The 13,039-nt window shown below is 38.5% G+C and overlaps 1 protein-coding gene across 1 annotated transcript in view; it reads right to left on the bottom strand.

Annotated features, from left to right (window-relative positions):
• Window positions 1–1,199: 1,199 nt before the first annotated feature.
• Window positions 1,200–13,039, bottom strand: part of LOC127975942 (PDZ domain-containing protein 8) — a 30,539-nt gene continuing 18,699 nt past the window's right edge. Inside the window, exons 4-5 of the mRNA XM_052580001.1 lie at window positions 5,091–5,253; window positions 1,200–4,951 (exon numbers count right to left, since the gene is read on the bottom strand). Coding sequence (XP_052435961.1) covers window positions 2,691–4,951; window positions 5,091–5,253 — 2,424 coding nt within the window. The 3' untranslated portion in view covers window positions 1,200–2,690. The remainder of the gene's footprint in view (window positions 4,952–5,090; window positions 5,254–13,039) is intronic.

The raw sequence follows: 13,039 nt of genomic DNA, 5'->3' as shown, positions 1-13,039 counted from the left end.
ATGTTATGAACATATGGTTTTTGATAATCCTGATATCAGCCCGCAAGGTTTCAGAAGTGTAGGATCGAGGATTGAGAACACAGCTGGCTTCACAGTTGTTAAATGCAGAGAAAATGACCATTGACAACTTCAAAATCTTCTTGTTTCTATGTTCATTGTAATAAATGAAATACCTAGCCTACTGCAGAGCAGTGTGAACGGGAAGGTACAAAAACTACAGAGGAACTTTTTCATTTCTAATAATTTATTTATCTCAAGTGCATAAGCAAATATGATATGTCAGTGCGTAAAGGTCTTGCAGCAAGTTTAAAAGCTGTGCACTTTGTTGGAAGATGCCCTCCACCATAAACAAAACCCACAAAAGAACAAACTCATATTTACATGAAGCAAAAACAACAACAAAAGAAAGGATGAACCCACATGTTGAACACTATATAAGTTCAGGGAGAAAGAACAAGGTTGAAAGTCACCTACATTACTAGGCCATTTACAATAGCGCTTTAAACATGACACAGCTTCCAATAAGAACAACAGCTTTCTCAGAAAAGCTTAACCACAGTTTGCAGAAGATGATGTGATGTTTTGTACTCGTTACTTTACTGTTTTTTTGTTTTTTTTCTTATTGTGATAGAGATAGTTGGAGAAATATTTTGAGATCGTATGATGGTGGCATTGTATTTGAGAAGCACAGGCTTACAGCAGCAACAACTAGACACGAAACCAGAGGGAAGAGGAAAAAAAACTTAGAAAGCTTACCATTTAAACGTTATTCCTTCAAGTGAATCAAAAGGAAACAATTCCTTTCTTTTTAGCCATTATGAAAATATTGCACAAGCAAAAACAGACTTAATTCTACACCAGCTGAATAGGATATGTTGTCCCTGCAATGAGGGGAGTCCACTAACATCCTCTATGGTGAGGGGTGAGGGGACCCGACCTTAAAAATTATGTCCCAGGCCTACTGAATAGATGACGTAGCAGCAGAAACGTTAACAAGGACAGCACGACTGTCAACACAGGACAGGACTAGGACTAGCCACCAGCTCCAACTTTAATCAAACACACCTGAACAAGCTAATCAAGGTCTAAAGTTTACTAGAAAGCTACAGGCAGGTCAGGTTTTATCAAGGTTGGAGGAAATCTACACTGTGGCTTCTTTGGGCTTGGAGTTTTGTCCTCACCACCTACAGGCTTTGTCGTTTGTTTTTACTAAAAATCTTTAATTCAGAAATGCATATAAGCTAATTACAGTAGTTATTGTGTAAACCACATGAAGTAACAGCAAAAAAAGAATTATACTCCATTCAAAATAAATGAAATAAATGGAAACTATTTCATGGAATTTCATGGAAATGGAAGCAATACACAGACAGAGGTCACAACGCACTCTCAGCTTTTACAGACAGTTCATGAACTTGCACAGTAGCTTCGGAAATTAAGGAATACTGTATGCAGTGACAAAAGACAGTTTTAATGATGTTTTACACTTTGAGAGATGATGTGTTGAGAGGTGAATGGAATAATGAATGTTAAGGGAGTCATTTGGGAGATACATTCAGTAGTACAAATGTAAAATTAACTTTCAACAAATCATGCCCAAGCACACCAAAGTGAGACATACTGAAAATTATCTTGCATTATAATAAAATGACACATTCACACAAACATAACCATTCACCAGGACCATCTGATGATGGATTAAAAAGTCTCCAAATTGGTTTGAGAGATATCGCCACCATTTTCATTTCATTTTCAGATATCGCCAACTCATAAAGGCTCAAAGCAAATTAATTGTGAGATTATGTAATGAGATTATTGGAATTATTGGAAACGTATATAAAGAAACATACATATGCAATATAAATATCCCTCCCTCAAAAAAAGAAATAAAGTCACAATGGCTTTGTGACAAATATAAATTAGACAAAGAATGGTCCCCAGTATTATAATTACATCAAGAATATCTGTCCTATGAGGATTCCCTCTCAATTCAACATTAAATATTCTAAAAATAACAAAATTAACATTAAAGAAATTATGCTTTAAAATTAATAATAACAATAAAGTAACACAAGAATATGTTGGTTAGGAATGGCATCATTTTCTATGGACTGCTGTTCAGTTGTAGTGGATATAGTGTAAGGCAAAAGGAGCTTGACGCTCAAAACACAATGAATGGGGTGTATTTCCAACCATAAACATCACTAACGGCACACGTACATAATTCAGTCTCTACTAATACAAGCTAAAATAAAAATACATATTCAAGCTCATCCTGCTTCAGCCTCACACTAGCTCTCCCTTTTGAAGCTTGTTATGCTTAAAAAAAAACATTGACTACACCTTTAAGGTAATTCAGGTAAAACTTGGTTTGATCGTGGGAACTCATTCTGTGTATTTTTTCTAATACTGCTGAAAGTCTACAGATGATGCTGTCCTCTAAAACAATAACTAAGGACTAAAGATGGGGGAAAATATTTATTTAAAAAATTAAAACGTACAAAAAAAAAAAAAATGGTAAACTACTGACAGTCTCACAAAGATCCTCAATTGACAGTTACATAACAGTGATCTTTAGGAATACTTTTGCACACCTCAAAATCACCTGTGGAACACCCACGTCAACCAAGTCAAACATGAGAAAACGTCTTTGTTCTTGAATCCAAAGCCCCTGATGCCTTTTATCATCTTTACGGTAATGCCTCCACACAGATCTGTTCCTCTGTAATCTCATCCAGCAGCTGAACATCAACAGGACTGCAGATTTCACTGTCGTACACTTCTGTGCCCATCAGCGCCTCCTCCAGACCTTCAGCTTTGGCCTTCGGAAAGCCATGCTGTTCAGATGGTGAAGTGCTTTCTACAGACTCTAGGTCTTCGATGCCAGCACGGTAGTGAATCATGAGCAAAGTCAAAGCTTGCAGGCGTTCACCGGACTTGGCCAGAGCTGCCAAGATGAGGGCCTTGTGTCTGGAGTCAATCGTCTCTCGCTCTTCCAGACTCAAAGAGTTGTTATGCTCGAGCTCCTGGTCAATCTCCTGCTGCAACTTGTCCAACATAAACTCCAGTTTCTGTGAACGTTCATCTGTCGGGAGGCCACGGTAAAGATCTCGACCAATCTCTTTGACGGCAATGAAGACGCTGTCGTCCAGCCCACCTTCCTTGCGCACCAGTTTGGAACCACCGCTTCCAGGTGGCTGCTTGGAAGGACTGGCCCCAGCATAGGTCTCTGTGTCACTGCTCTCGTTGTCAGATGTGTTAGGTGTGTGTTTTGGAGAAGGTTCAACTACCCCTGGTCCCATTTCTGTGCCCTGTTCTGCAAGTCTGGCTTTGGGCACCTGCCTCAAATTGAGGAGTCGAGAGCTAGTGTTGATAATATGACGTGTTAGGCCAGTAGTTGCCCGATTGATGGTAGACTTGGCCTCAGGATCCGCCCCACGCCGTTCTGAGGCGGCTACGCAGTTAGGATGCTCTGTTAAACATTTCTCCTGACATTTCTTGTGACAGACATAAGAACAGGTCATGCACTGTGAGGCAGCCTTGGTCCACACCTTCTTTTTGCAGTATTCACACCAAGTGGGATTCTGGAACTGAGTGTCTTGAAAATTGTGCCGCATCTCTCCGATCTGCATGCCACTGTTACTTTGTTCATCCCGGGTTACTATGAGTACCTGCTCCCGGTCCTTTTCCCGGTCTTTTAAGTTTTCTTCCAGTAGACTCCCTTCGCGTTCACGTTCTACCAGTCCACTGGAGAGGTCTGACTCCCCATCTGCAAGGTAAGTGAAGTCTAGTGTAACATCACCATAACAGAGTTTTTCATTGAAACCTTTGTGAGTGCTCAAGTTGCGCAAAGCAGTACGGCTGACGCTGGCCCTTGGTTCAGGAGCACATAAACGGAAGGTGCTTTGATATTCAGCAGATGAAGTAGCTAAGCATTCCAATGCTATGTGTTCCAAGCGCAAGCTGACGTGTCCCAAGCACAAGAGACTACCAAGTTTGAAGGGGTCCTTGCACCAAAGTGCTACATTAAGGAATTTGTGGTGGCTTTCCACCTCAAGGATCACAGAGGCTTTGTTCCAGCGGGCTACTCTGCTGCGGTACATGGTTTCAGATGATTCCCAGAGACCCTGCTCATCGACACTGTCCCTAGTGTTGGAGGAGCTCTCAGATATCTTGTCTTTGGCTGAATCTTGCTTGTTTGTGGCTGTGATACTTGGAATTTCCTCCACAGGATCTGGGTTCTTGCTCACCGGCTTTGGCTCTTGTGACTTAACAGCAATTTTCTCTACCGGTTTATCACCATTGGCAGGAGTAGATTGCACTTTTTCAGGACTTTTTTCCACTGCATGTTCGCTGCCTTCGACCAGGCTTTGGGTTAATGAGGAGGCAGATGTTACTTTTATATGAGGCCTGGGAGGGACAGGAGGGCGTGCAGGTGGTGGAGGAGGGGGCACCGTTGGTCTCTGTGGTGGTTCAGAAGGTTCAGCAGTCTTGAGAGTTGGTGCCTTTGGCGATTCTTTGGGCTGGGGTTTGAGTGGTGACTGAAGGTTCAGTCTGCGGTTGAGATTTGGTGAGATGGAACCGAGGGGTTTGGCCAAGTTCGCCACAGTTTTTTTGGGACTTTGGTTTACAGAGAGCAGGAATTCCTCCTTCGTGTCAACGGCGACTGGAACTGCAGTTGATTTGGACTCGATTATTAGCTCCTCAAACTCAGAGTCATTATCTCTGTTTTCAGATATGTCAATGGTGGTTATTGGGGCTGGGTCCTCCTCGTAGCCCCCAGGCTGTTGAAGATAGCTGGGCTCCTCCATTGGGCCTAGGGTTTCTTGGAGTGTCCCCAAGCCCACAGTGGGCACCTGGTGCCGGACCGGCCTCTCATATAAGACTATCACTTTCTCTCCAGCTTGTTTTAGCAGCTTCGGCACTTGGACAGAGGATGTCACTTTGATTCCTGTGCAAACAAACAAAGAAGAATGCTTGAAGCTTTGCAGATTTATTATAAAATCTTCAAATTTTAGGCATCAAATGAACTATCAACCATGTCAAACATTCCGTTTGAATAGTGAAAGTAATTGTATGTAATCTCTAACCTCCAATAGCAATGAGGCGATCTCCTCTCTGTAAGTCTGCCAGGGCAGCTGGGGAGTTTGGGGTGACACTTTCTATGCTCACATGCACCGTGTCACCATCACTGGCCGGGACATGCCTAAACGTCATTCCCACGCTCCCAGATGGTCCTTTAATCACCTCAGTCTGCAACAGACAGAGAAACAAGATTTGTGAATAATATTAATGAAAAGGTTGTGTAATTAAAGAAACTTTATAATTCACAATTATAATTAGAGTATAAAATGTGTAACTTTGTAAATTGTACCATCTTTTTTTATTGGAGGTGTTGTTCTGGCATACATTACTTTAAGTCATAAAATCAACAAGTGGGACTGGATAGGAAAGGAGAAGTTAGGAGAAACTTTTGTCACTAGTTGAGAAGAATGCTAGCAGTTAAGCCAAAAGACAGTGTTTTTTAAAGCTTATCTTTTGACAGCAAAAGCAGTTTATAATTAGGGCGGACAACCTACATTATGATGTGAACAAGACAGCCTTCACTTTCTATAGAAAGCTCTCTCTTCCCATCACATCTAACAATTTTCATGGTGATAAAACAATGCTCTCTAAAGCAAAGGAAGGGAGGTCTGCAATTACTGCTAATTTCACTGCAAACGTGCCACGAAGTAGCAGCTGCAGTTTCAGGCTGGTTGCATCACAAAGCCTGAATCAAAAAAAAATCCACCTGCACGGTCCACCTGCACCTCGGGGTGACACCATACAACAGTAAGTACATAAGGAACAAGTTAGTGTGCCAAAGTGTGGGAAGATTTCACTAGAACCTCCAAGAAGCAAGAATGATGATCTGGACTGTGTAATAGTTGCACAAACACCAGTATGATTGTTTTTCATTGATCTTTCCATGATATGCCCTCTGTGTCTCCCGTGTTCTCTCTCTCCGTTGTTTGTGCTGGGGGTGGGCAAGAAAAGACAGGATGCAGATCTACGCTGCCGAGATGGATGACTGTAATTTTGCTGCTGTCATTTGTTATAACCCTTGAGAAGGGCACAGATTGAGTTAAACATGGGATGAAAAAACAGACAATCTACTCAAGCTGGCAAGCAGAAGCCTGACTTGCCCAGTTTTGACCAATGACTAACTGTCTATTGAAACATTCAAGAAACCACTCAAAAGTTCTTAGAAGGCAACTTACAAAAAGACACCCAATTCAACAGTATAAAATGGATAGTTTCATCTTCATATATGTTATATTAAGATCTCTATCTTGTCTGTATGTCTATCCATCTATATTAATAATAAATCTAACTATTTAACATTGATATATTATGTTGCTGTTTCTATTGTGCCACTGATTAAAAATAAAATGGTCATGCAAACATTACAAAACTGATACATCAAATTATTTCCAAGCATATTTTTGACAATCAATTGCACTGCAACTGAAGGAGGGCGTTTATGGTAGCCGCAGGAGTGAGTATGAAATGAGACCAAGAGAGAACACTTGTTCCAATACTATTTGCATACATGTCAGCTTAGCTTATAAGTTTGTTTATAACGGACAAAATAAATACACAGGAACATAAATCTTAATGTCTGAAGGGCTGCTGTTGTTAAACTCTCCTGAGAGATGATTAATTCTGAACATTTCCTCCCTCAGGACACAACCTGATCCCAACCTTTACACATGTCAGAGAGGGTTCATTGGAGAAAAATAAAAGCACCAGGCTTTTTTTTTTTTTGAGGATACTGATGGTCTCTTACCAGCATGTTTGAGATAATTTATTGACCTGTTCAAGATAAAGAAATGAAAGCAAAGCACATGTGAGGAATCCAGAATAAAACTGTTGTTCTGGATTTAATGAGTAAGGATTACTGAAACAAATAGAAAACAAGACACCATTGTTCGCGAGGGCTGTGATCTACAGAAGGCTTTCATCTGATATTAACCTTAACAGACTCTTAAAATTACTTCCAAACATTCAGATCAAAGTCTTCTGGTACAGGAACATGTCCTACCTCAACATCAAACCTACATTACATGATGAAGCAATATTTGGTCAAGTTATCTACATAAAAGAACACTAATATCAGACTTAATTGCAATAAAGTCGACAACCAAACTGGAATTACAGTAAAAAAAAAAACCTGGATTTGCCTTAAACCAAAACTAAAAACAACTAGCAGAGGGTGAAAGAGACACCTGCGATTAACGTGCACCCACTTTAAGAACGACAAAATGACAAGGTTCAAAGACAGAGAGAGATGAAATGAGAGAGAAAAACAAAGATTTGTCTGACACAGGAACCAAACGGCGACATTGAGCAGCAATTACAGGCGATTTCTGAAGCTGAGCGGTGGCTAAGGGGTAATTACACAACCATGGAAAGGCACAGCAGGAAGAACACTCACACACTCATTGTGTGTGTTACTGTGTGTCTGCGTGTGTTGAGTGCAGGTAAACGGACTGCTGCCGCTCCGACTGGTGCGTGAGGACGCTCTTCATGTGTCAATTTGTCATCCGTCTCACCTCATCAACACAAGGTTCACAGATACACCCTCACATCAAGTATCAGGGAAATATAAAACAGCTTTTCAACAACAAAACAAACACAGGGGCCCTGTGGGACATTTCCAGGTCAGATCCATTGATTACAGCATAAATGTCAGAATTAAAACACAGCACTAACATACCAGTACACACATTCAGTAGAACCACAATGAAAATGAAACCTCTTGTCATTATTTACCCACCCACGTCATGCCAATCACATATGACTTACTTCTGTGAAATATTTATTTTGAATAATGTGCTGGTTGCTGCTTCTCTGTTATTACAATGTGGAATTAAGCTTACAAGCTCTGAAAAAAGCACAAGAAAGTATAAAAGCAGCATGTAAGTGCTCCAAACTAATCTTGCACACGGTTGTGTCTTCAGAAGCCATACATGCAGTTAAGATTTGTAGCAAATTAGCAAACAAAAAAAAATTCAAAGAAATGAATACTTTAATTAAGCAAGGGAGCATTAAAATTAGTCAAAAGTGACCGTAAAGACTTGTACATTGTTTAAAAAAATTCGAATTAATGTTGTCCATTAAGGAATAAGGGAGGGTCCATCACCATTCCCACAAAAAAATAAAAATAAAATTAAGCAAGCACTGGTTTTAATATTGATTAAGCAACAAACCAACCCAAGAATGTAAATCAAATCAAGACTGGATGGCTGCTGAAAATTCAGCTTTGCAATCATAGGAATAAATAACATTAGATTACATTAGTGCTGTCACACGATTAATTGCATCCAAAATACGTTGTTTCATTTTATTATTTTCTACATAATATATGCATGTGTACCGTGTATATTTATGATGCATATATAAATACACATATATGCATGTATATATTTAAAAAAAAAAAAGTTAGGTTTATCTATTCAAATATTTATATATAACATAAAATTTAAGAATATAAATATATATATGTAAATATTTTCAAAATATGTATTGTATGTGTGTGTACTTGTATGTACATAATAAATGTACACAGTACACACACATACAGTACATTATGTAAACAAAAACTTTTATTTTGGATGCAATTAATCGTTTGACAACACTAGAATATATTAAAATATTGAAAATTTCAGTATTTTACAATATTACTGTTTGTACTGTATATTTGATTTGAAAAGAGCCACGTTTCAATACAAAAGCATCTTTGAAGTAAATCTTTCGTTTACTTTTAATTTTTTTCTGTGATGAGTCTCTCTCACAGCGATATGCTTGGCCACCCTAACACTGCCTCTAAATGCACAAAGACATCAAATCGTACTGTGCACTCAAAGAGACAGACCGACAGATGAATAACTCCTCAGAGATAGAAAACATGTCACACAAAATCAGCCTTACACACTCCACACACCCCAGATATAGTACACTCTGTAAAACAAAATGGAAGTCATCTTCATCATCTGGTGTGAGCGAGTGCATGCGTGTTTGTAGGTGGTAGATGTGTTACGTGCACCGGTGTGATTGTTGACAGATGCCCATTGAAGCTATTGTGCAGAACGGACAGTTTCCTTGTGTGTACACCTGTTGCTGGAGGAGCGACTGTGTGTGTGTGTGTGTGTTCAGCCAAACCTCCCACTTTCCATTTCTCTCTCTCTTTCTCTCTCTCTCTACCTCCATTTTTCCTGCTATCCATTTCATTCATCCTCCCACTCCCTTCATCCCCCCACCTTTCTCTTCAACTGGCTTATATAAATCTACCCTTTTAGAACAGACTCTCATCCTTTACTTAAGCAACTCGGGCGATAATGATGATGCCAAACAGACAACAGAATTGATATATACTTTACCATTTAGGCACATTCAGAAAAATTTGTAGTTGCTTACTAACTATATTTTTGCTTTTCAGAAGACTTATGAAAACCAAGTCTGCATTTATTTGATCAAAATTGTGAACCAGATTGTGATTATTTAGATCTCACCTATAGCTTCCAGATCAAATGCACTAAAGTTGTGAGGGATGACAGAGACTGTGCCATGGGGGATCACGTGTAAATCAACAGAATAAACAATGAAGCAGCAGGTTTATTTAGTCCTTTGTTGAGTGAATGAGGTGTCTGGTAAAAAGATCCATCGTCAAACAATTATGGAATAACTTACTGGAAATGTAATGCAGTTTGACATGCTTCATTGAGTGACACGAAGATCGAGGATTGAGGCAGAAACCTTCAGCAACTTCAGATGCACGAAGAATCGCAGAGAGAATGTAGCACACAGCTTTTATTTTTACATTTTTTTTTTATCTGTTAGTTTTATCCACATGCTGAACTACAGAGGTCAACTAATGAAATTAAGATCGACAAGCAGATTCAGACTCACTCTCACCAGCTGGTAAAAAGTGAAAACGCAAACCAAAGAGTCATGCTACAACAAAGAAATCTAGTTCTGTAAATAATATTTCAAATACAATTTTTCTTAAGATGAACTGAGATGATTTTAAATAGGAATGCTAAATTATCACATTTAATATGGTTTATTTAGAGAAGAAGAGTGTGAAAACAACATTTTAACTAGTTTGTTTGTACTTTACTTTTTACATTGCAAATTTTTGTGATTTGCCACAATGGCTGTTAAATTTAAATTATGATTCCTCTAATTTAAAAAAATGCTTTTGCCATTTCTGAGATAATCTACAAAACAAAGTTAAGAAAAGGCTGAAAAATATTAAGATATCTTTTTTATAGCTACAGTATAGTGGCTAGTTCTACTCCTGAGACATTGTGTATCTTCAGTGGTCAGTGGTCAGATAAAGTAGTGAGAGCCGTCAGAGAAATGGTCAGTAATCGAATCATCTGGCACATGTCAGAGGGATTAGTGTTCGGGTATAGGGTAGCAGTCCCCGCAAGGCATGCGTGCGCGCACATACACACGCACACACAAACACACACACACACGCACATGCACACAAGCCCAGCATAAGAGAGCTCTAGCGATTAAGTTGGTTTCAAAGGAAGAAGAAAAAGGTAACACAGAGGTGAAAGAAAGGAGGCTCAGATCGATCAGCTGAAGTGGACAGATTTTAGACAGGATTTTAGAAGGATCTGGTGAAAACAGAAGTGAACGTCAAATGTCAGATTGTAAAATAACACGATTTCTCAAATAACAAATCTGATTGTTTTGAAGTGGTATTGTAGGCTACATAAAGTCTTTGTTGCTTTAAAGTAAAAAAAAAACTGCACCAGACAGAAAATACAATGAATTTTATTTTTCTTATTCCAGAATAAATTTTTAAGTACACAGACCTATCACACTGACTAGGGATGTTCATAATTTTTCTAACTGATGCTCATTATCCGATTATTAACTGTTAACAAGGCTATTTTTCTTTAGGCTTATTTTACACACAAAGATTTGTTTTTATTGTGAATTTATACAAACTGTTGCTTATGTTGCTTTAACTTCTTATAGGCAATTTTTTTATTCTTGTTCTTTTTTAAATAGGCTAAGCCTACTGTTAACTGAAAGGATTTGTTTGAGTGAGGGGAACTAAAATAGAATAGCTATGTTTACAGTGTTTATTATAATGTTTGTAAACATTTCACGTTGACATTAGGCCTATTTCTAAATTAAATAATAAAATGTGACTTATTAATAGGCTATGCATTGTTTTTTTCTCTCTAAAATAAATGAAAATAAATAAGTAAATAAATGACTTCTTAAACCATTTAACTCATTGTATAAATGGGTCAAAATTCTTAACGTCGGTTAATGGTTATTTGGTTAAAAACATCCATAAGACAGACACACACATATATACATATTGATTATGTGAAAAGTAGTGTTAATATCTTTTACTTTTTTTTCTTAAAATAACTATTGTATACTGTAAAATTGTTTTTTAGACTTTTTTTTTTTTTTATACAATCAAAAAAATTTATTAAAAATACATTTTTGCAATGACCTGGCTAGTGGTTGATCAACACGATCACCTGAAATCAATGATTTTTTTAAACAAATGGCTAAGAAATACAAAGCTAATACATATATTTATCTATAAATTAATGACCCCCCCCTCAGTGTTACAACAAAACTGCAAGTTCCCGTTAGTGACAAGATTCAAAATGGCGGTGGTGGAATATCATCAACACTGCCCTTTTATGACACTCGCCTAATTCAGTCACTCGCTCTTCTTCATTTCACCCATACTCCAATGCATGCAAATTACAGGACACAGTTACATGACGATGCCATGTTCTGACTCAAAGTTTTAAATTAGAGGAAGACAATTTGCACTAAATATTATGTATTAATTGTATATATATCATAAAAACCTTAACAAAATCTACCACAAATTTGCTGATTCCAAATCAAACTTATGTGCAAAACATAAAAAAAAAAAAAGAAAAAAAAAAGCTGCCTTTATTTCTTGGAAGAAACCTTCAATCACAGGTTCAGCAAGTTGCACTAATTGCTTCTCATTTTCTGTTCGTGGACAACCCTATTTCAGGAAACACTCTATTTGCACGCATTTGTTCAAAGCTGGGATGAATGCAGTGGCGTCTCATCACGGACGGGCTGAATTTTCATGTTGCCGCTATGTTTTTGTGATAGGAGGAGGCTTTTCAGAGAGCGCCACACAAAAGGGAGGGTTGTTATGGAGACGGGGGACATACAAAAAACAAGACCCTTCTCATCCCTCTCATTTGCAATTGTTCACAGCGGCCAAAGCGTCCTTTAACGTCCATTGAGTCCGTGTTTAGCACCTTCATTGTTATTCAGCTGCTCAGGATCTGTCCCCTCATCTACATGGACCAGCCCCCTAGTTTATCCCCCACACGCACGGGACGAAAGGTAGAATGGGAATGACCAAATGAAAGATGGAAGGGAAAATGAAGAGTCTCTCCTATCAACGCTCAAAGGCCAACCAACATGCGGGGGGAACAACAGTGCGTCCTTATCACTTTTGGCATTTTGGTTGTCATTTTCATTCTCTCAGTTTAAACTGAGGTACTTACTTAAAAGTGGAGTTTGAAATGTCCCTTCCCATGCAATCGGCAGCTGTCTGATACTGTCAGAAGATGCATGGCTTTATAACACTCTCACCAGCAGCTCCATATTCAACAGGTGACATTTTGCTTCAAAGAGCGATGGACTCTGAAAGGTAGACCAGTGCCTGGCTCCAATCTGACTGCAAGCCATTTATGCTCCAGTGAGAACTGTGCAGTTGATGAGGCCAGTAAGAACACTTCAAATATGTGTGCCAAACATCCGTCAAAATGGGTTTCAAATGAAGGTCCACAACTTCTACGTCAAACTACTATTTATCAACCCAACAATCAGCACAGATAATACTGTTCCATTAATAGAAACAGTTCTGAAACAATGCCATTTAAAATCAGAAAAGAAAAGAAAGAAAGAAAGAAAGAAAGAAAGAAAGAAAGAAAGAAAGAAAGAAAGAAAGAAAGAG

The sequence above is a fragment of the Carassius gibelio genome, chromosome B17 (genome assembly GCF_023724105.1).
Source record: "Carassius gibelio isolate Cgi1373 ecotype wild population from Czech Republic chromosome B17, carGib1.2-hapl.c, whole genome shotgun sequence".
Taxonomy (NCBI): Eukaryota; Metazoa; Chordata; class Actinopteri; order Cypriniformes; family Cyprinidae; genus Carassius; species Carassius gibelio.
Note: the sequence above shows the minus strand (reverse complement) of the source record. Positions and strands in the feature narration are given on the sequence as shown.